The 23,023-nt window shown below is 41.9% G+C and overlaps 1 protein-coding gene and 1 pseudogene across 2 annotated transcripts; one reads left to right on the top strand and one right to left on the bottom strand.

The window, feature by feature from the left end:
- Positions 1–7,929, bottom strand: LOC133451462 (beta/gamma crystallin domain-containing protein 2-like; annotated as a pseudogene).
- A 3,302-nt stretch (positions 7,930–11,231) lies between these two features.
- Positions 11,232–22,906, top strand: inpp5e (inositol polyphosphate-5-phosphatase E). Of its 2 annotated transcripts, XM_061730515.1 has the most exons (11): positions 11,232–11,399; positions 11,741–12,541; positions 13,776–13,899; positions 13,983–14,080; positions 14,171–14,295; positions 17,750–17,869; positions 17,972–18,079; positions 20,247–20,408; positions 20,510–20,625; positions 20,817–20,953; positions 22,574–22,906. In XM_061730515.1, exons 2-11 carry the CDS (start codon positions 11,811–11,813, stop codon positions 22,707–22,709), a joined length of 1,857 nt encoding a protein of 618 aa, XP_061586499.1. In that variant the 5' UTR covers positions 11,232–11,399; positions 11,741–11,810; the 3' UTR covers positions 22,710–22,906. The 2 variants fall into 2 exon arrangements, with proteins under 2 accessions (XP_061586499.1, XP_061586498.1); XM_061730514.1 differs by having other exon boundaries at positions 11,232–12,541.
- Positions 22,907–23,023: the final 117 nt, after the last annotated feature.

Below are 23,023 nucleotides of genomic sequence, written 5' to 3'. Positions count from 1 at the left end.
TTCAGTTCATGACAGCTTTATTAGGTGCACAGAGAGTTTAGTAGCAGGAGTCAGTGATGCGCTTCATGCTCCTGACGCTGCTCATGCTGCTCATGCCCATGCCCATGTTCATGAAGCTCCGGTACTCGCCAGGCCTCATGTACATCATCCTGCCTCTGAAGTGGGGCTGCTCGTACATCAGCCAGTGGCCGTCCATCACGTTGGCGGACATGCAGTTGGACATGCGGTAGCGATCCATGATGTTCTCACAGTCGTCCATACACTCGTGCATCTGACCTCCGAATTGCTCCCTCTCATAGATCCTCATCCTGTAGGATCCCCTGTGCTGTGTTGGGGTGATAAAGGTTAACTGAGGATATTCTTCTCACTCACAGTAAAAGTGTGGGATGGGGGGAGGGGCGAGGCTTACCATGGGGATCATGCGGCAGGACTTGATGCAGTCGCTCATGCCCATCATGCTCATGTAGTCAGCGTACTCGCCTCTCCTCATGAAGTACTGGTTGCCCATGTAGTTGTTGCGGTCGTACACCATGAAGCAGCCCCTCTCCACCCGGCAGGAGTGGCACCTGTTCATGAAGGAGGACATGTCGGCGCAGTCGCTCATGCACTCGTAGGAGCGGCCCTGGAAGTTCCTGTCCTCGTAGAAGACGATCTGAGAGAGGTGACATCAGTTAGCACGCAGGAGCCACATCAGCTCCACCAGGTTTAATCATTTGTACATTATTTAGGCATGTTTGGGAATATTCATGTTGTTAATTGAATCTTGATGTTCCACAAACATCCCGGGAACACGGACGTACCTTGCTCATCATGTTCATCCCGCTGGAGGTCATCTTGCTGGTCTTTTGGCTGTTTCTGCTCTTTCTGCTGCTGGAGCTGCTGCTGCTGTTCTTGCTCTTGCACCGAACTGTGTCATACCTGGTTTAACCCTTTCCTTTTATACCTGACCCACCGACCGGCCCATTGTCCAAACGCCCTGAGCCAGCAGCAATGTCATGGAAATGCACAGAAAACATGGGACGTCCACATGTCCGGGGGCCAGCGCGCCCACGAATCCTTTCAGCGGCGTTGGCTCACACAGTGGGGGGGGGGGGGGGGATCACGGGGAGGATGGACACAGGTGGGACAGTTGGACACAGGTGGGCTCTCCTTGATCTAGACTTGTAGTTTTCGAGACCGGCTTTGGTCTCACGACCACTTTTTTGTGGTCTTGGTCTTGTCTCAGTCTCAAGCTCGGATAATTGAGATGTCATTGCACACACCAAGCTGACAGAATCTTGTGATCACCAGTTCTTCCTCTTGTTAATGTAGAGTTTTGTAAATTATTTGTATTTTGCATTTGATTTTATGTTTTGGTGCATCTGCATGTGTCTGTATTTAATTACAGTATTGTGTTTATAACGGCCTTGTTTGAATAAATATATTGCGTCATTGGCCTTTGAATAATATTTGCATATTGTTGTGATTGATTAAGCATTAGGTCTATGCCATTTAAGTGATGCTGATATACAGTGTAATTTCCCTACTATAATTATAAATAATGCAAGTTCAAGTCTATAATTGTGTGTATCTTTAATATTTAAAATTCACATTTCATCTACTACTACTACTACTACTACTACTACTACTTCTGTCATTTAGCAGAAGGTTTTATCCAAAGCGACTTACATCTGAGAGAACAACACAAGCATGAAATCACATAGGAGGGTACAGCTGGTTAAGTGTTGGTCAGACTGCTGTGAGTCCAGTTGGACACAGGTGCTGCCATGCCAGAGGTAGAAAAAGTACAAAAATATTGTACTTAAGTAAAAGTACAAATTTTCTGCTTGAAAATTACTTAAGTAAAAGTAAAAAGTACCCATTAAGAAAATTACTTAAGTAAAAGTATAAAAGTACCTCAGCTTAAATATAATAAAGTACAAAAAGTACATGGGTTAAAATGTACTTAAGTACAAAAGTAAAAAGTACAAAGTACAAAGTACAAAATTCAAAGTACAAAATTATTTTCAAAAGGATTGCAAAGAAATGAAGAATCCAAGAATTTGCTTACAACTCTAAATAATGGTGATATTATTCTGACCCCTTTAGTGTTTGTTTCCATTACCCCATTTTGATTTCTCCCTTTGCTCATCACTGCTGCTGTACCCCATTGGCCCCGCTGACAGGTTCACCCCCAGCCTGTAGTTTGCAGTGACAACATTAAGCAACCCCAGCTGATAAAGGATGAGACTTTTGAACTTTTAAATGCCAAAACCACCTTAGAAGTGGTGGAATCAAAGAATGGTGCGCATGGACACGCGTCGGCTGCCGCTCAAGGCTGATTTATGGTTCCGCGTTACACCAACGTACCCTACGGCGAGGCTCTGCGTCGATTTAACGCGGAACCATAATTCAGGCTTCAGTCCTCCTCGGTACTCGACGCGACGGCGGTTCCTCCGGCCTTCCGGCCCGCCTCTGCGGCGCAACTCTCCCGGGAGCTGCGGCTCCTTCTCGGTATATTCACGCGCCCCCCTTCCTTCCCGTCCGCCTCATGGTTCCGCGTTAAATCGACGCACACCTTACGCCGTAGGCTACGGCGTAGAGTGTGCGTCGCCGCGTACCCTACGCTGTAGCTCTGCGCCGGTGTAACGCGGGACCATAAATCAGCCCCCGCTGTGCTGTTCTTTAATTTGTAGCGAGTAACGACGTGTCCAATTTTAAATGTAGCGGATTAAAAGTACGATTTTTTCCTTGAAAATGTAACGAAGTAAAAGTAAAAGTACAGAAAAATGAAAGTATCAATAAAAGTACAAATTCTCAAAAATCTTACTTAAGTAAAATAACGAAGTACTTTTAGTTCGTTACTTTACACCACTGTGCCATGCCAGTGCTAGAATATATATACAGTTGAGGACGATTTTATTAGCCCCCTTACAAAATAGTGCTTGTTTTCTAAGTGTTTTCCAAGTGATATTAACCAGAGCAAAATAAACTGAACACAGCTTTTTGTAGACTTCGTAGTTTTATTTTGGATGCTTACACTATTTTATATTCCACTCAGAAATGAAGATATTGTACAAAACACAAAAACTACCAGAGTCAAAATGATTAGCCCCCCACACCCTAATTCATTTGAGGAATCCTGGCCCATTCTTCTTTGGCAAATCTCTCCAGTTCCTCTAGATTTGATGGGTGCCTGGCATGGACATGTTTCTTTAGGTCACCCCACAGATTTTCTATTGGATTTAAGTCAGGGCTTTGTGCAGGCCATTCAATGACATTCACTTTGGTTGTCTGGAGATAGTTCTTCACCAAGAGGGAGGTGTGTTTAGGATCCTTGTCATGTTGGAAGATGAAGTGACGTCTCAGACCCAGTTTTACAGCTGACTGCCTAAGGTTCTCTTTCAAAATAGCCAAATATTTTTCTTTATTCATGATTCCATCCACCTTGACAAGATTTCCTGTTCCAGATGCACTGAAGCATCCCCACAGCATAATACTCCCACCACCATGCTTCACTGTGGGGATGGTGTTCTTCGGGTTGAATGCCTGTCCTTTTTTTCTCCAAACGTAAGCAGTGTCCCTGTGGCCAAAGAGCTCTAGTTTAGTCTCGTCAGACCATAAGACACGCTTCCAGTATGAATAATCTTTCTCCAGGTTGTCTCGAGCATACTGAAGTCTGGCTTGAAGGTGCAAAAGTGGGGTTTTTCCTGGTCTGCACCCTCGTAGGTCATTCCTGTGCAGAGCTCTAGTTATGGTCTTCTTCGAGACAATGATTCCTGATGTGGCCAAGTCATTTGCCAGAGCCTTGGAAGTTAATCTGGGGTCTCTAGACATGTCTCTCACCAGTTTCCTCTCCAGTCTCTCTGAAATCTTTCTCTTTCTACCTCTGCCAGGCTTTTTCTGCACTGTGTTGTTGTCTTTGGAGTGTTGAATGATGCCTCTCACTCCAGTCCTTGACACCTGGAAACGGTTGGATATCTTCGTATATCCCTCCCCTGCTTTGTGGGCATCTATAATTCTTATTCTGAGGTCCACACTGATCTCCTTTGTTTTTGGCATGTTGCTTCCTCAACTGCCAGCTCCATAATGAGGCTTTTATACCATGTTTTGGCTTGAGTTAATTAACTTAACTGAATTGAGTGCAATCACCTGTTTGACCTGATTACCTTTATGCACATAACCTGTGAAGGTTAAGCACATCACTGTGCTTGCGTGGGTTCCCTCCGGGTACTCCGGCTTCCTCCCACAGTCCAAAAACATGCATAGTAGGTTAATTGGTGATTCTAAATTGCCCGTGGGTGTGAGTGTGAGTATGACTGGTTATTTGTGGCCCTGTGATGGACTGGTGACCTGTCCAGGGTGAACCCCAAACTCTCGCCTGTGATGAGCTGGGATAGGCTCCAGCAGACCCCCGTGACCCTGCAAAGGATAAAGTGGGTATAGGAAATAGATGGATGGATGGACTTGGGGACTAGTTAATAGTCACGTCAATCCTCAAATAGTGTAGAAATAGCGATAGTGCAGTCGCAACACATGTTTGATCTCAGCTAGTTGATGAAAACATCAACTGATGAAAACATTTATAGCTGAACCAGGATGGTGCTGATGTTCTACAACTCACACAAGATGACTAAATAACTATGGGTTTTTTCGTCTTCACTTGGTCGGTCTTAGTCTTGGTTAAGGGGTCTTAACTACAAGTCTACCTTGATCCTGCTTCCTCTCAACCAAACGAGGAGCTAAATTAATTCAGGACAAGCCTTTTACCCAAGACCTTAACCTGGAACTTAACCCCATTGGATTGGGAAGCTTAACTCCAAGATCAACCCCTGGCTCTAACCTTAAAGTGGTTCCTACAACCTAACTTGAGTATTTAGAGCGTAACCCCTGGGAATGGGCCAAAATGAACTTGTTACTTCTCCTACATCTTGGATAAGTACATAACTCTAGTAAAAGACAACAATTAATTCTTGTTACTTCCACAACTCTAAGGGAGGTTGCCATATTTTTACAACCATTCTTTTGTAGTGGATAGTACGGGGCCAGGTCGCAGAGCTGCAGACGCCTGTGCATTGCCTTTGTTCCCCTTTAACTGCCCAGTCGTCAGATGAGGTAGGGGGTTCATCAAGATATTTTCATTCACCTAACCCTAACCCTAACCCTCTAACCTTGCTGATGTCTCGGTCTTCTTTTTTCTTAGAAGACTGAAAGTAAACAAATAAATGTCCTCGGTAGGACCTCGGTCGGACTGGTGGGACAGCGGCGGAAAATTTCCAGAATCGTCATCAAAATGCAGGATTTACGACATATTTAAGAGAAAAAGGGAGTCCAGAACTGGAGATGAAGAAAAGAGGGAGGAAGCAGCAGCAGAATCAAAAAGTTCGGGTAGACTATTGCCAGAATAAAGGGCCAACTAACTAAATAATGTTAAGCCTAAAAATGTTAAACTTTACTGTCTCAGAACACACACACACACATAACATTACACTCGAAATTATAAAAAAAAATATATATATATATTTATTTAGATGCAAATTGATAGCCAACACATAAAGCAGTGTAAATACACCGGATTTAGCATGAACCTTTTAAGTCAAGTCAAGTCAACTTTATTTATAAAGCACTTTAAAAACACCAATATGGTCCAAAGTGCTGGACAGGCAAATGGAAGACAAAACACCATAAAACACAAGGCACATAAATAATTTTAATTTAGGTAGGCTATTAGCTATTTTAGTATGCTTATATATATTATATATTATAAGTATACTAAAACTAGTCTTGTCTTACTACATAATACAGTGATTTTAAAATTGTAAAACTGAATTTGTGTCTGAGGTTGGGCCTGTGGATGGGGGGGGGGGGGGGGGGGTTAGTTCCTACAAGAACTTTATCGTACCTGCCCAGTCGTCGGATGAGGCAGGTGGTTCATCAAGATATTTTCATTCACCTAAACCTAACCCTAACACCTTAACCTTGCTGAGGTCAGAAACTAGTTAATAATTGGGGTAAATATATGAACCAGTATATATAGCATATCTACTCTTATATAGTTAATCAAGTATATTGTTATATCATTGCTGTCTATTTTTCTCTATTATATAGTAGTATTATTGTAAAGTAATGATAATGTAATACTATACATCAGTGTTTCCCAACCCTGGTCCTCCAGGCACACTGTTCTGCATGTTCTACATGTTTCCCTTCATGATCACACCTGATTCTAATTAATGGTCCTAATTAGCTTGTCATCAAGGTCTGCACAACTCTGTTGATGACACAGGTACTTGTATCATGGTGTGCTGAAGCAGGGTAACATCTAAAACATGCAGGACAGTGTGGCTCAAGGACCAGGGTTGGGAAACACTGCTATACATTATAATTACTTCTATTATTACATACCGTACATACATACATAGTATCACAACTAAATGCTGGGCATTTGTTTGGTTTTCTTTTTGTTTGCTTTGATTTTTTTCTTTTTTGACTATATTTATATATACATATAATTGGTTATTATATCACTGTATTGAATAGTTATTAAAGTAGGGGTGTTTGGTTATGTGTGTTTTATAAGTATGTTTATTGAAACTCTTGTTATATGTAAGAATGTATGTAAGATTCAGGGGGAGGACTCGATAAGTGTTTACTTCAATCCTACTCCGTTTGGAACATGTTGGTGGAACATGTTGGTGGATCCGTGGGGTCTGCCCAAGTGCTGTCTTGCCTTCTGTCTACAAACATATATATTTATATATTTGTACTTTTTTGTATTCTTTTTTTTTTTAACATGCATGTTCGAAATAAAAAGAAAAAAAATTATCTTAGAAGACTGAAAGTAAACAACTAAAATGTCCTTTGAAGTGTATAATTGATACTGTTGGAGTGGTCATCTGTTTGCTACTTCTTGAGTTATTGTCATACATTATTGTGTTTGTCACTGGTGGAAAAACAATCTTAATAATTGTAACTTAAAATAAACAAGTGAAACGGTCCAGAAGTTCAGTTCATGACAGCTTTATTAGGTGCACAGAGAGTTTAGTAGCAGGAGTCAGTGATGCGCTTCATGCTCCTGAAGCTGCTCATGCTGCTCATGCCCATGTTCATGAAGCTACGGTACTCGCCAGGCCTCATGTACATCATCCTGCCTCTGAAGTGGGGCTGCTCGTACATCAGCCAGTGGCCGTCCATCACGTTGGCGGACATGCAGTTGGACATGCGGTAGCGATCCATGATGTTCTCACAGTCGTCCATCATCTCGTGCATCTGACCTCCGAATTGCTCCCTCTCATAGATCCTCATCCTGTAGGATCCCCTGTGCTGTGTTGGGGTGATAAAGGTTAACTGAGGATATTCCTTTCACTCACAGTAAAAGTGTGGGATAGGGGGAGGGGCGTCGCTTACCATGGGGATCATGCGGCAGGACCTGATGCAGTCGCTCATGCCCATCATGCTCATGTAGTCGGCGTACTCGCCTCTCCTCATAAAGTACTGGTTGCCCATGAAGTTGGTGCGGTCGTACACCATGAAGCAGCCCCTCTCCACCCGGCAGGAGTGGCACTTGTTCAGGTAGGAGGACATGTCAGCGCAGTCGCTCATGCACTCATAGGAGCGGCCCTGGAAGTTCCTGTCCTCGTAGAAGACGATCTGAGAAAGGTGACGTCAGTTAGCACGCAGGAGACACATCAGCTGTACATTATTTAGGCATGTTTGGGAATATTAATGTTGGAAATAAAATATTTGGTACATTTCCAGAAAGTTCATTGAAGTTAATTGAATCTTGATGTTCCACAAACATCCCGGGAACACGGACGTACCTTGCCCATCATGTTCATCCCGCTGGAGGTCATATTGCTGGTCTGTGGGCTATTTCTGCTCTTTCTGTTGCTGGAGCTGCTGCGGCTGTTCTTGCTCTTGCACCGAACTGTGTCATACCTGGTTTAACCCTTATCTTTTATACCTGACCCACCGACCGGCCCATTGTCCAAACGCCCTGAGCCAGCAGCAATGTCATGGAAATGCACAGAAAACATGGGACAGTCCACATGTCCGGAGGCCAGCGCGCCCACAAATCCTTTCAGCGGCGTTGGCTCACACAGCTGGGGGGGGGGGCACGGGGAGGTTGAAGGGTTAACAATCGTAGGTCATGTGTTGACGTCGCTCATTCATGGGGACGTGCAGTGTTATGTCAGCAACAACATTACTCCCTTTTTTCACGTGTCGCGTTTGTTCAGTCACCAGCTTAAGCATGTTTTATTACACGTTAAAGGTTTTTGTAGTTTCATGAAAAGAAACTATTTTCTAAAAAGCATTACTGTCCTCTCTAGTAATGAGAGAAACACAGGGAAACACACAACGGGCGCAGACGGAGGACCAGAAGAGGGCGGGATATATTATTATTATTATTATTATTATTACTATTATTATTATTATTATTATTATTATTATTATTATTATTATTATTATTATTATTATTATTATTATTATTATTATTATTATTCCTCTCCATTTAACACGAGGCTGGGAAAAAAAAATGTATTGACAGATAAATACAGAAAAGGTACAAAACTTCAGGACAAAATGCAGTTACAAATTAAGGACAGTAAATTATATATCCAAAATAAAATAGAAGGCTTGAGGTTTAAGGAGGAAAAGTAAATAAAAACAAAAGATCAGGAAATATCATATTTTTCACATAGGCTTCTCATTTTAACTGCTTTGGGGTTTATGCTCTGTTTAAGACTGTCTGAATACGATATTAATATAATTTTGAGAACAATTATATTTGGACGTTGGCTAGCAAATTTAGTACAGCGAATTTGATATTTACCAATAATTACCGTAAGAGAAGGTTGGTTAAATATACTTTGTCTGGGCTTATCATATCATTTTTTGATACACCAAATAGTACATGTTGAATGCTCAACTTAGGAACTTAGCAACTTAGGAAGAATCAACTTTAGCATTTATAAAATGATTAAGGTCAATCCAGAGAACATGAGTATATGTGCAATTGCAGAATAAGTGAGATATTGTTTCATCCACATCACCAAAAAAAGAACAGAATGTGTCAATGTTTATCTTATATTTAATAAGATTGGTCTTGACTGGATAGCATCTATGAAGTATTTTAAAAGTAACCTCTCATACTTTGTTTGTAATAATACATTTTCTTGACAAGACCCATGTGTTTTTCCAATCTATCTCATTATATAAGTTATTCCAATAGAAAACTGCTGCAGGTTTAGAAACAATATCTCTCTGTATAATATATCTAATGCAATGATTCGTAGCTTTATCACTTAGTAAAGGACAAATATTACCAACATATATGTCATCAGGATTCAACCTTGGAATATTACAATTTCTACCTTTAGGAGCAAAACTCAGTAACCTTCTAGCACCACCTGGTATTGCATCAAACACAATTGAATATTCTCTAGCAGTAACAGGAAAACCATACATTGAGAGAAATTCTTCATAAGTGAACAATTGACCATTGTCATTCAATAGTTGACTAACCAGTAAAATATTATTATCAACCCATCCGTCCATTATCTATACCCACTATGTCCTTTGCAGGGTCACAGGGGTCACAGGGGTCTGCTGGAGGTCATACATTCTGGATTCATTACAAATCAACTGAAATATTGCAAGCCTTTTATTATTTTAATATTGCTGATCATGGCTTACAGCTTATAAACATTTTGAATTACCTTGTGTTGAATTGTGCTATATAAATAAATTTGCCTTGCCTTGCCTAAGAAAACTCAAATATCCTATCTCAAAAAATTAGAATATTCTGGGAATCTTAATCTTAAACTGTAAACCATAATCAGCAATATTAAAATAATAAAAGGCTTGCAATATTTCAGTTGATTTGTAATGAATCCAGAATGTATGACATGTATTTTTGTTTTTTTAATTGCATTACAGAAAATAAAGAACTTTATCACAATATTCTAATTTTCTGAGACAGTCCTGTATACAAACAACCAGACATACTCACATTCACACCTACGGGCAATTTAGAATCACCAATTAACCTACTATGCCTGTTTTTGGACTGTGGGAGGAAGCCGGAGTAACCGGAGGGAACCCACGCAAGCACGGGGAGAACATGCAAACTCCACACAGAAAGACCCCCGCCGGGTTGGGAGTCAAACCAGGAACCTTCTTGCTGTGAAGCAACAGTGCTAACCACTGTGCTGCCCCTTATTATCAACCCAGCTCTTAATATATAAAGATTTGTTTTTGAATCTAATATCTTGATTGTTCCAAATGAAATATTTGTGGGGAGAGAAATTGTGTGTGTACATCATGGACCAGGATAATAGAAGTTGGCTGTGAAAGTTAGATATTTTCACAGGTAATTTGGAAATATATGAATTAAGGGAACCAATTAATTTTAAATTAAAGACATTCAATTCAATTCAATTCAATTTTATCTATATAGCGTCTAATACAACAGATGTTGTCTCTAGACGCTTTCCAGAGATCCAGAACATGAACATAAACATAAACCCCAGACCATTTGATTTATTACATAAACAATGGCAGGTAAAAACTCCCATAGTGGGAGAAAAGCCTTAAGCCAAACAGTGGCAAGGAAAAACTCCCCTTTAGGAGGGAAGAAACCTTGAGCAGGACCAGGCTCATAAGGGGGGATCCTCCTGCCGAAGGCCAGACTGGGGGGGGTCGGGGACGTCAGCAGCACAGCAAGCAGGTGGAAGCATGTAGAACATGTAGAACTACAAGCAAAAAATGTTGCATTTCAAACAGTGGAGTGAGGCTATGGGAATTCATTGGAATTCATTTTTAAAGGCCGGGAAAGATGTGATTAGAGAATTTAGATTTGTGAATATGAAATTTTGCAAGTAACAAAATTAAATTGATGATGTAAAATTGATTTGCTTTGCTAGAGGTGTAAGAAAAGAATCCAAACAATACATTTTCATATGAAAGGGAGAAATCAGAGTCAATATGTTGTGAAATTAGTGAACAGATATCTTGCCAAAAAATACATGAGATAGGACAATACCAAATTAATGACATAAGTCTTCTGCAGACAGTTTACAAAATGAGCAGTCCACATCAATGTCCTTTTTGTATCTTTGTAGAGGCTGGGAACATTAACAGTGAGACAGTGAGAGCAGTGACGTCAGGGTGACCGGTGTAGTTGTAGTTCCGCCCTTTGGCCGCGCGGGGTCGCTGTGGTGCGTGTTTAGAAATCACGGCTCCGCTCCTGGTAACAACATCCGTGTTGTTAATCGTTGCTAAGGAAGTGGCGGAGCTACTTTACAGTCGGCAGCCTGGAGCCAGTAGTTTACGGGAGGCATCTCTACGTCGATTTAATACCTGTGGAATAAGACTTCAAGTGGGAAACATTAAAACCACCCAGCGCTGCCTGTTTGTTGGTATAAAACGCCAGTTTAGCCCAGCTAGCTCGCAGTTAGCCTTTTTAGCTTTCCTCACTGCAAACAACGTGGGAGGTGAACTAATGTTTCTGTTCAAAACTCTCCTGATGTCCATTAAATAAAAATGATAAATGCTCAAGCCGATTAAAAAAGGCTTTCTGGTTTTTAAACAGAGTAAGCGGCTAAACCTAACACTGTTATTTGTGATCTCTTTAACTTTAACTTGTTAATTATCTTATTACAGCCTCATAATTAAGGAGGGAAAAGGTCAGACAGTGTGAGATCAAAGGTGGTTTACGTTGTCCTTGGAAAAGGCTGTAAAAGTGTGTTTTGTCCTGCAGGTTTGTTCCCACTGAGGGATGAGAGAGCGGCGTCCACCTGAGCACAGGTGGGGTCAGGTGTGAGGGGAGGATGACGGCCAGTGGAGAGGATTGCGGCGTGTACCTGCCCGGCCAGGCTGCTGGGAAGAGAGACTCGCCCCCTGCCGACACCGGGACCACCAACACCTCCTCAAAACCCTCCAAAGATCACCCTCTTCTGCTGCTGGCCGCCGGGGAGACGGGCGGGGCCTCGGCCATGCACCAGCCTCGCCCCCCGTCCCTGCCCAGGAGGGCAAAGGTCAGCAAGAGCGTCTCTCTGGAGGAATCCGTCAGGATGAAGAGGTTCAGAAACAGCCAGGAGAGCCTGAGTGACCGGGCCGACACCGGCTCCTCCTCAGACTCGCTCAGAGAAGACCGGGCGGCTCCAGGCGTCGTTGACCCCAGTGTGAGACCCGTCTCTGCAGTGTCGACGGGATCTCCGGTCCTCCAGGACGCCGAGAGGCCACGCAGCCAGCAGAGTGACCCGGGAGACCGCCGAGGGAGGTCGGCCACGCTGCGCCTGTCCCCGGTGCAGCCCACGGGCCCTCTGCCCCCTCTGGACGAGAGGCTGGCGTCAGCTCCTTTAAGGGCGGCTAATAGGATTGACAGGGATTGTTTGGATTATGGCGTGCCGGCCAAAGAGAAGTTTGAGGAGAGGATTCACAGGAAATTCAGTGACAGCCGGCTTCTGGAGAACATGGGGTCGGACAGTGCCTCTGTGAACTCCATACGGTCCATATACAGCGTTCTTAGTCCCATCAGACCCCAGGATGTGAGGAACAGGTACAGTAGGTTTAGCAGGTAACAGGCTCTTGATGATGTAGCTGAAGTCAGACACGGCACATACTAGGAAGTCGTTTTCCGGAGTAACGGGGTATCAGATGGTGTTTTTTCGAGGTTATAGATTTAACCAGTGACGCCATCAAACCACATTTACTTCTGAACCTTTTCACTTTGATGCTTTGGGACAGCAATATAGAAGCACATGTGACTTACTGTGCTGATAATAAAGATTACCATTGCATAGGTATTTGCATCTCAAGTCCAGTAGCCGTGTCTTCAGTGCTAAATCTGCTGCCTGGATGGAGCTACTCTGAAGAAGTTATTGGCAGCTTGTATTAAGAACAGACGAGTGTATTTCAGCGCTGCTGGCTCTCCGAGACTTGTAGATCTGCTCCTTTTGTTCATCTGTTGATATACAGGACTGTCTCAGAAAATTAGAATATTGTGATAAAGTTCTTTATTTTCTGTAATGCAATTAAAAAAACAAAAATGTCATACATTCTGGATTCATTACAAATCACTTGAAATATTGCAAGCCTTTTATTATTTTAATATTGCTGATTATGGTTTACAGTTTAAGATTAAGATTCCCAGAATATTCAAATTTTTTTAGATAGGATATTTGAGTTTTCTTAAGCTGTAAGCCATGATCAGCAATATTAAAATAATAAAAGGCTTGCAATATTTCAGTTGATTTGTAATGAATCCAGAATGTATGACATTTTTGTTTTTGTAATTGCATTACAGAAAATCACAATATTCTAATTTTCTGAGACAGTCCTGTGTGTGTGTATGTATGTATGTGTATGTATATATATATATATATATATATATATATATATATACATACATACATACATACATACATACATACATACATATGATACACCTTTGATCTGAGTGTATGTATGTATATATATATATATATATATATATATATATATACTCAGATGTTTGAAATAAAGAGGAGTGCAGCAGGTTGGAGGGGGATTAGCTCAGATCACAGGAGATGCTTGATCAGCACAGTTTTTGACAAGGAGAGAGGGGGGACGGGCATAAATAGGTCATAATCTATAGTTTTAAGTTCATCTATTGTTGCCAAGAAAAATCTGAATTTTTACATTCTGATTGGTGGTTTTAATTCGAGACGGCGAGTTTGCTTTTATCTCTGCAGCCTGCATGAGAAGTCGGATGCTGATGAAAGTTGTTAAAAGTGCTGCTGTCCATCCTCTAGGAGCTTCCTGGAGGGTAGTATTTTGGGAAGCGGTGCCTTACTCGGTGCGGAGGAGCTGGACCGCTACTTCCCCGACAGGAGAGTAGGCATCTACGTCGTGACCTGGAACATGCAGGGAGAGAAGGTACGGCTCCGCCGCGCCCACAGCGCCTCGCAGCCCAGGCTCAGCTGGCGCCGCCGTTGTAACCGTGTGTCTGTTGTTTTCAGTTCCTCCCAGCCAACTTGAATGATCTCCTCCTCCCGACAGACTCTGAATTTGCACAAGATTTTTATATCATAGGCGTCCAGGAGGGCTGCCCCGACAGGTCTGGCGGGTTACTGCTCACACGTTGTGATTGATTACCCTGAGACTCCTGTGAGTTATTCCTCTCGTGTGTGTTGGTGTGTGTGTGCAGGAGGGAGTGGGAGACCTGCCTTCAGGAGACTCTGGGACCTCACTACGTGATGCTCTACACAGCTTCCCACGGTGTTTTGTATCTCACCGTGTTTACCAGAAGAGACCTCATTTGGTTCTGTTCAGGTCTGTCCCACGTCGTATCAACGATCAATAGGGATGGGCGGTATGGACTAAAAAATGTATCACGATAATTTCTGGCATTTATCCCGATAACGATAAAAAAAATACCAATTCAACTCCACCTTTTCAACTATAAATCTATCTTGCTCTCAGATCCGCCATGTTTGTTACACAAAAACGTCATCAACAGGAATTTATCTTTCTTTCTTTCTTTCTTTCTTTCTTTCTTTCTTTCTTTCTTTCTTTCTTTCTTTCTTTTTCTTTCTTTCTTTCTTTCTTTCAGGCTCATTTCCTTCCTTCCTTCCTTTTTCCCTTCCTTCCTTCTTTCCTCCTTCCTTCCTTCCTTCCTTCCTTCCTTCCTTCCTTCCTTCCTTCCTTCCTTCCTTCCTTCCTTCCTTCCTTCCTTCCTTCCTTCCTTCCTTCCTTCCTTCCTTCTTTCCTCCTGCTCTATCCTTCCTTCTTCCCTTCCTCTCTTCTCCCTTCCTTCCTTCCTTCCTTCCTTCCTTCCTTCCTTCCTTCCTTCCTTCCTTCCTTCCTTCCTTCCTTCCTTCCTTCCTTCCTTCCTTCCTTCCTTCCTTCCTTCCTTCCTTCCTTCACATACGTTGTGGGTGGATTTAACGCAGAACCATAAATCAGTTTTACACAAAAACATCATCAACGGGAATTTATCGTTTTTACAGCAAGATGACAAATTCTTATCGTGAGGAATTTTTTTGACGGTATATCGTGAACGGTAAAATATCACCCATCCCTAACGATCAATCCTCTGATATTTCTACATCGTTTGTGATTATATGGACCCAATACTTTTATTGTCACATATACAATGCACATTTTTGTACTGCTATGTTGTCTTACAGTCATGTGGCAGAAGAGATTACTCTCTTTCAGTCTAAGGTTTTTAACTATTAGGACAAAATTAAAAAGGAAATCATCTTGTCCTCTGCAGGTTTATAATCATGTAAATACACCCCTGATGAGCATGTTACACTGTGTCAGCAGCTATCTAACAAAAAACAAAACAGAAATGCAGAAGCATTGTGTGAAAAACTGGATGCAACCTTACTGTTGTCATGGCAACTAAGAACTAGTGACATCTAGATGCTCCCAGTAAAATGCACGTGATTCAATCAGCCAATCACGTGTGAGCACCTTCTACAGGAGCTGATGGTTTGGTAATTTGCAGGTGTGTGTAAACACAATGCCAGCAGTGATCTTAGATAAGCAGTCATTGCTGAGAGGTTATATAAGATCTTTACAAACAATGGCCGGGTTTCCCAGATCCAACCTCTCTTAAGGATTTAAGAGAGGTTCAAAGAAGGTTTGAACTAAGAGAGAACCCTAAGATATGGGTGTTTCCCAGATGACTTCTTAACACCGTTCTTTAGTTTCGCTCTTTCAGAAGCTCTTTGGAGCAGCTGTCCGGTTCTGAAACTAAATCAATCGATGCCAGGCAAATCGATCACCGACCACTATCAGCGCATTTTCACACGCAGCACTGCTACCTAACGCACTAATTCCCTGCTGCCTGTGCGTTATAATGAAAAATTAAGATGATAAATATAATTCAATGACCCTTTTTCATCCAAACGGTGCGTTACTCCGTTATTTCTGGCTACAGTGAGGCTTTTTTTCCCCACACGCAGAAACCGGGAGGAAACGGGGTGGGCGTGTGTGTGCGTTCAAAAACATGAGCCAAGAGAAGGCGAGTTTTGCAAATCGCAACGTGGAATTACAGCAATCCCTGGTTTTTCGCAGGGGTTATGTTCCAAAAAGAACCCGTGATAAGTGAAATTCTTTTTACAATTATAGAGGGCTTCAGATTGCAGAGATCATCCCCGCCACGCACGTATTCCTGCTCTTCTGATGCTGCTGCATCCCGCAGGTGGGTTTTTTCAAGAGAAGAAAATAGTTATGGGTCGTTGTCTTCGCTCTTTTTTCTTCTGGGCAAAAAGATTCTTTAATATAAACCGACACCATTGATTATATTTGAGACTGTAATGAACGATTCATCAAAGGATCCCGTTGATCAGCTGCTGCTTCCCTGTCATCACATAGATGCGCTCGGGCTCGGCGCAGGAGGATCGGTGTCCCGGCTGCCTGGACAGCGCGGTCCGACACACGTCCAGGGGACTGAAGTGCTGACGCACGAATGCGTTCATATAAACAGTTCTGCTTCGCGCACGGTGACGCGGTTGATTTGCAGCGAGAACATGCTGTATAGCAGCCAAATCATCAAATAAATGATATTCATGATGATCGTTTTATTTGTGCGTAATGCATAAAGCATATACAGGAACACACTTGTTATTCCTTATTTTTCTTTTTTTTTCCCCCTTTGCTGTCACCAATAAATGCTAAACAATATAAATCTAAAGTATAAAATAGATCAAAACTTGTGCGGGTTGCATTGTTTTAATATCTCATTGCTTGGTGTAATATTGTTTTGCCTGACGCGGCTGGATCTGTGAGTCTTTGTTCACTAAGATGGTTGTAAAGACTGGGTCAGCAGCATCTTTCATTTCCTTCTTAATGAAAGAGATACTTAAGCTAAGAGCGACTCTGGGAAACGCGATTTTCTTTCACAGGCTCCTTAAGAAGGTTTGAAAGAAGTCTTTCGCTGTTAAGAACTACTTAACTGATCTGGGAAACCCGGCCAATATGGAGTAGTTTTATCTCTCAACAGTGAATTTATGAGCGGAAAAAAATGAGTTTCAGCTGCTAGTCGTCCTCCGAGTGGACGTTACAGCATGTTCACCCTGAAAGGTCCCAAGAGCGACCTCTTAGACTCTCCACATCTCAGCAAGCAATGTTAAAGCAAAATTAGTTTCAATATTTTGTCTGAACATAAAAAACTAAACATTTGGACCTCACTGGGTCTTAAAATTAGGTAACGAAAGCCTCAAATAAACAAGTAATTTTAGTTCAGTTAGAAGTTGGATAGATGTTTTTCTGAAGCGTTTTCTTGCTGAATGAAATGCTCAAAACATGCGTTTAAAAAGAATGAAAAGTTAAATTTCAACTGAAGTTTACAAAAACTAAGCAAAAATGAAGCATTGGAGCAAAAATAAATTAAGTACACCGCGTAAATCAGCTGGTGAATCTACGTTTATCCGGCACAACATGAGCGGCTTCACACCTGAAGCTCCGGTCCAGCAAGTTATTACTGACGTGATCACATTTATTATATTATTGTCAATAGCTGACTTGCTTCTTGACTTCATTTATATTATTCATATTGTGTTTAGTTGGATCATGAAATGTTCAACCTAATTCCATCCAAAACTAAAAATATTTTAAATATGAGAGAAGATGTTTCCCATCATTCTCAGCTCACTCGGCCTGATGATGAACTGTTTTTGTCTCCGTCCTCTGCACATGTTTTTATTATTATTTGAATGTGACATTTCTGAATTTTATTGAGTGAAACCAACATTTGTTGCGTTGATTCCCCCAGAGGTGGAGCACGCCACGGTCACGACAAGGATCATCTCCCAGATCAAGACCAAAGGGGCGGTGGGAATCGCCTTCACCTTCTTCGGCACATCCTTCCTCTTCATCACGTCCCACTTCACCTGTAAGTCGGAGTTTCCGGGGGTCCGGCTGCCCAGCGCTGCAGTTTTTACCTGCACATAAAATTAATGATTAATGAGTTTTGACTCAGTTCTTTTTCTTCCAGCCGGGGATTCCAAAGTTTACGAGAGAATACTCGACTACAACAAGATCATTGAAGCTTTGGCCCTTCCTAAGGGCCTCCCAGACACCAACCCTTACCGCTCCACGCCATGTGAGTCGCTCTGAGATCATGGTCCTTCAAACAGGGCCACAGTTTTAAATTCCATTTTCCTAAAATAAGGCCTTTAAATGTCTAATTTGTCTGAAATCTCAATCCAAGGGTCTTCATTTTTGAATCTTAATTTTAAAGGGAATTTATCTGGTCATTAGAGAGTTTTCTTACACTTTTAAAAGGAAAAAGTTTATTTAATTGTTTTGAGGAGAAATAAATCTGTTTTCCAGTTGTTGGACGCCTCAGTCAGTGTTGCCAGGTTGAGCGGGTTTCCACCCAATTGGACGGGTTGATAAAATTTGGGCTGCTTTTCCTGGTTTTTACAAAATAATTAGGAGAAATTATTAACAAAAAAGTTTCCATTATGGCAGAGAAAAGTAGAACTTACACAATAAATTAATTTTGTATCAGAAGGCGTTATGTTGCAAAACTGCAAATGGACCATGTTATGAGTGTGGTTGTGAAAACTGTCAATTTCATTAGAGCGCGTAGGCTTAATCACCGTCGGTATGACACATTTCTCAGTGACAATGACATTCATGCTGGCCTACCATACCACACTGACGTGCGGTGGTTAAGCAGAGGTGCAGTACTCAAGTGCGTCTTTGAGCTATGAGGGGAAATTGGACAGTTCATGGTAAATAAGGGACGCCTAGTAAAGGAACTTAAATGCAAGGAATGGGTGCAGGATCATGTGTTTATGGTTGATATTAGACAACACTTGAATACACTTAACACTACATTGCAGGGCCGTAACAGAGTTGTCACTCAATATTACAACAGCATAAGTGCGGTCAAGACGAAACTGTCACTGTGGGAGACGCAGCTATCTAACGGTGACACAGCGCATTTCTCTTGCCTCACAGCTGTGCGTCCGAAGGCACGGACCGTCCCGATAATGATTTGGATAAATATAAAGACAACATAACAGATTTGCTGCGAGAGTTTGAGCAGAGGTTTCAGGTATTCAGTGAACTTCAGAACAAATTTGGCTTTTTTCGCTCGCCATTTACAGTGAAGCCTTCTGATATGCCAGCTGACATTCAACTCGAGCTTATTGACGTGCAGTGCGATTCTGCTATGAAGGATACATTTGGATCCGTGGGATTGGATACGTTTTATCTTGTTATATCTCGTGCCAGGTTACCCCAAATTAACAGCCATGGCTGCAAAGGTTCTATCCATGTTTGGGAATACTTATCTTTTTGAACAGGTGTTCTCCGTAATGAACAATAATAAAACAAAGCAGCGCTCAAGGTTAACAAATAAACACTTAAATTACATTGTTAAATGTGCTGCTACTCAGGATTGGACACCTAATATTGATGCACTTGTGAAGGAAAAAAGATGCCAAGTTTCATGAGCCAGCAGCAGCAAGTAGACTGCAGGAATGCAGTGAGAGAGAGAGAAAAAAAGTGTGACACGAAATTTGTTTGGACTCATGAATACAGATCATTAAAAATAAGATTAATCTGGTTTCATATTTAAGACAATTAATATTGTGCAGTATGTTTTCAGCTTCAATAGGCCTAGCCTAGTAGTTTGATCTGATGTAGTCTAATCTTATTGCCCATGCACTGCTATAACTTTTATTTTGTATTTCCTTTTTTGTTTATTTCAAAGCAGTATGACAATAAAGACAAAAAATATTTTTTTCATAGTTCCCACTTGAGTTTGTTAATGTGGTGAGTTGGTTCAGGTGTAAAACTGTATTCACTCAACTGTTAAAATAAACCAGTTGTTAACATGTTCACCGCCAAACATGAAAATCATTTTTGTTTTCCATTGTTTTGAATAAATGTGTTGTGCTTAGAAAAGATGTAGGCTGAATGATAAAGCATAGTACTGAAAAACAAAGCAAACAAATATTTGGAGTTGACATTCTTTTACTGATCCGGCCTACCTGAGAACAGAAAGTCTGGATCCGAGCCAGAGCCAAACTGAGTTTGACATGCCTGTCTTAGTCCAAGCAAATATGGGTAGATGGAAATTTGGGTTCAAAGTGTGTGACTGTCTTTTTTGGTGTTAAATTATGTTTGAAAATGGTATCAAAAAGAATGTAACTTAAATTGAACTTGGTCAAACCTGTAGACACCCTGTCAAAAGTGAAGGGGGGGTTTTATCATGGCAGCTGTACATTTTTAAATCGTGTGTATTTTATTTCCAGCTGACGTCTCCACGAGGTTCGATCAGGTCTTTTGGTTTGGAGACTTCAACTTTCGTCTGAGCGGAGAGCGGGCCGATGTGGAGAGCATCCTGAAAGGCACCGGGGGGGATGATATGAGCCCGCTGCTGGAGCACGACCAGCTCACCAAGGAGCTGAAGGAGGGTACGCACCGATTTAGCTTCAGCCTTTCAGAAAAAGCTTTCATGGAGGCGGGCTTTCCTTCGAGGGGTCATCAGCCCGTCTGTCGTGGTTTTTTCCTCCAGGTTCAATCTTCAAAGGGTTCCAAGAGGCTCCGATTCACTTCCTACCCACGTACAAGTTTGACATCGGCTGTGACGACTACGACACCACCTCTAAACAGAGAACGCCTTCATACACAGTAAGAAGAGAGAGAACAGCCAGCTTGGTTTAAAGATGTCCCATCAGACCCATCGTGACTGTCGTCACAAGTAGTTATGATAAAGAAATAAGCACTAAGACACTTTTTAGACCTTTTATCTTCTCTTCTGATGATCTGAGCTGGCCAGTGGCTGTCAGCACCGCTGATGCAGCGTGTTTTGGTTCTGGCAGGACAGGATTCTGTTCAGGAGCCGGCAGGCAAACGACATCAAAGTGGTGAAATACAACAGCTGCGCGAACATCAAGTCGTCGGACCACCGACCCGTCGTCGCCATGTTTGAGGTCAAACTCAGGCCGGGAAGAGACAAGTGAGTTCCTCAGACACCATTAACAACCAACAAGTGACCGACTCCTGTCAAGATTTAGTGCCGTTTCCTCACAAATGTTTACGTAAGATACGCCGTGGGTGTTCAGGTGAGCGGTTCTGGAGAACCACAGAACCAGAAACATTAAAGGATTTTAAACAGAAACAATAACGCGGTTTAGACTCTTAGAGCAGCAGCTTTGAGGGCAAACACATGCAGCCTCGTTTATCTCTCGTTAACGCAGTTTATTCTGTTTATCTAAGTTTCATGTTGCTGATTTGGATTTATACAGGAATCTCCTCAATGACAGATCACGTTCTGTGATGGGAAGTCGTCTTGAATGTAAAGTTCAGACCAATGAAATCTCTTCTTCTTCACTATCCTTTATTTTCTGTAATGCAATTAAAAAAACAAAAATGTCATACATTCTGGATTCATTACAAATCAACTGAAATATTGCAAACCTTTTATTATTTTAATATTGCTGATTATGTTTTACAGTTTAAGATTAAGATTCCCAGAATATTCTAATTTTTTGAGATAGGATATTTGAGTTTTCTTAAACTGTAAGCCATGATCAGCAATATTAAAATAATAAAAAGGCTTGCAATATTTCAGTTGATTTGTAATGAATCCAGAATGTATGACATTTTTGTTTTTGTAATTGCATTACAGAAAATCACAATGGCCTGGTTTCCCAGATCAGTTAAGTAGTTCTTAACAGCGAAAGACTTCTTTCACAGGCTCCTTAAGATGGTTTGAAAGAAGTCTTTCGCTGTTAAGAGCTACTTAACTGATCTGGGAAACCGGGCCAATATTATAATTTTCTGAGACAGTCCAGTAGATGTTCGGGTGCTTTAATTTAAAGGTACGTTTTCACATGTATATTTACTGATAATATTATTTAATAATTAGTTTAGGAAAAAAAACAGACGTCGGCGTAGCAGTTAGATTATTTTTTTTTTTTTAGTTTCAATAAATATACTTCGCATTTTCAGTGAGTAATTCTTAAATAAACTGCTGTCCAAAGGGAAAAGTCCCACTAACATTTCATCAGACCGCCTTCAGCTTTAATGACATCACATTCGCTGACATCGTTCCGATAAGCTCTTTTATTGCCACATTTATTTCCGTCCAGTTGCATCAACTTTTCTCCAAGATCTTGTGTCGATGATGGGACAGTTGTCTCCGGTGCGTTCCAGAGATTCTCGGGGGGCACACATGTGTGATCCACGCTGGAAATTTTTTCCTGTTGGGTTTCCATCTGACTTCAGTGGTACCAGATGCTGGTTCCCCTCCATCCTGAACACCATTCCCTTCCCCTTTTTAATCATTTGTTAGACAGTTTTGAACCCAATTTAAGTCATTTCAGCAATCTCCTTAATGTTTTTTGCTTGATGCCAATAATTTGAACCTTGTGAGGCAGATTCTCTTCCACGACCACAGGATGTGACAAGGTTGTTAAATAAGTAATAGATACTGCTCAGTAATTTACCTGCTGATGCGTAATAATCTCTGCATGGAGGCTCTTATCTGTTAGTTTAATCCAGGGGGTGACGGGCGGGGGACGTATTCACGTTCTCAGATTAACAAATCCGACCTCTTGTCACCCTCTTTGATCAGCATCCCTCTATGTGGAGGAATGTTTGACCGGAACTTGTACCTGGAGGGCATCAAGAGGAGGATGACGGCCAGGGAGCTGAAGAGGAGGGAGGCCTTGACGAGCCCCAGTACCAGCACCATTTGCACCATCTCTTAACCCGTTTAGAGGAACTGTCCACCCCAGGAGGACCAGGATCTCACCAGGATGACCTGGATCTCACCTGTGCCACAGGTGACAGAGGACCAAAAGGAAACCAGAGTTGTCTTAAAACAAACAAACCGAAAAACAGCCCTGTTGTGATTGTGGTGTCTGGGCGGCACTGTGACCCGAGCTCGGAGGTCAGGCAGAAACAGGGTAACGGGCGGCACCGGTCCGGCCTGCGTTTATTCAGCCCCCTGTACGGGGGAGGTCGTCCAGAAACATCTGAAACATGTTTTACTTGTGAAGTGTTCAAACGCCTTGTGCACTAA

Source organism: Cololabis saira, chromosome 9, assembly GCF_033807715.1.
Source record: "Cololabis saira isolate AMF1-May2022 chromosome 9, fColSai1.1, whole genome shotgun sequence".
NCBI classification, from domain to species: Eukaryota; Metazoa; Chordata; class Actinopteri; order Beloniformes; family Belonidae; genus Cololabis; species Cololabis saira.
This window is presented reverse-complemented; position numbering and strand designations above follow the sequence as displayed.

What these genes read in the sequence shown, in the direction of transcription:
- inpp5e (XM_061730515.1), top strand. Translation starts at nt 11,811, where the DNA reads ATGACGGCCAGTGGAGAGGATTGCGGCGTGTACCTGCCCGGCCAGGCT. An exon ending in CATCACGTCCCACTTCACCT is followed by an intron (nt 17,870 to 17,971) that starts GTAAGTCGGAGT and finishes TTTTTCTTCCAG; the next exon opens with CCGGGGATTCCAAAGTTTAC. An exon ending in CACCAAGGAGCTGAAGGAGG is followed by an intron (nt 20,409 to 20,509) that starts GTACGCACCGAT and finishes TTTTTCCTCCAG; the next exon opens with GTTCAATCTTCAAAGGGTTC.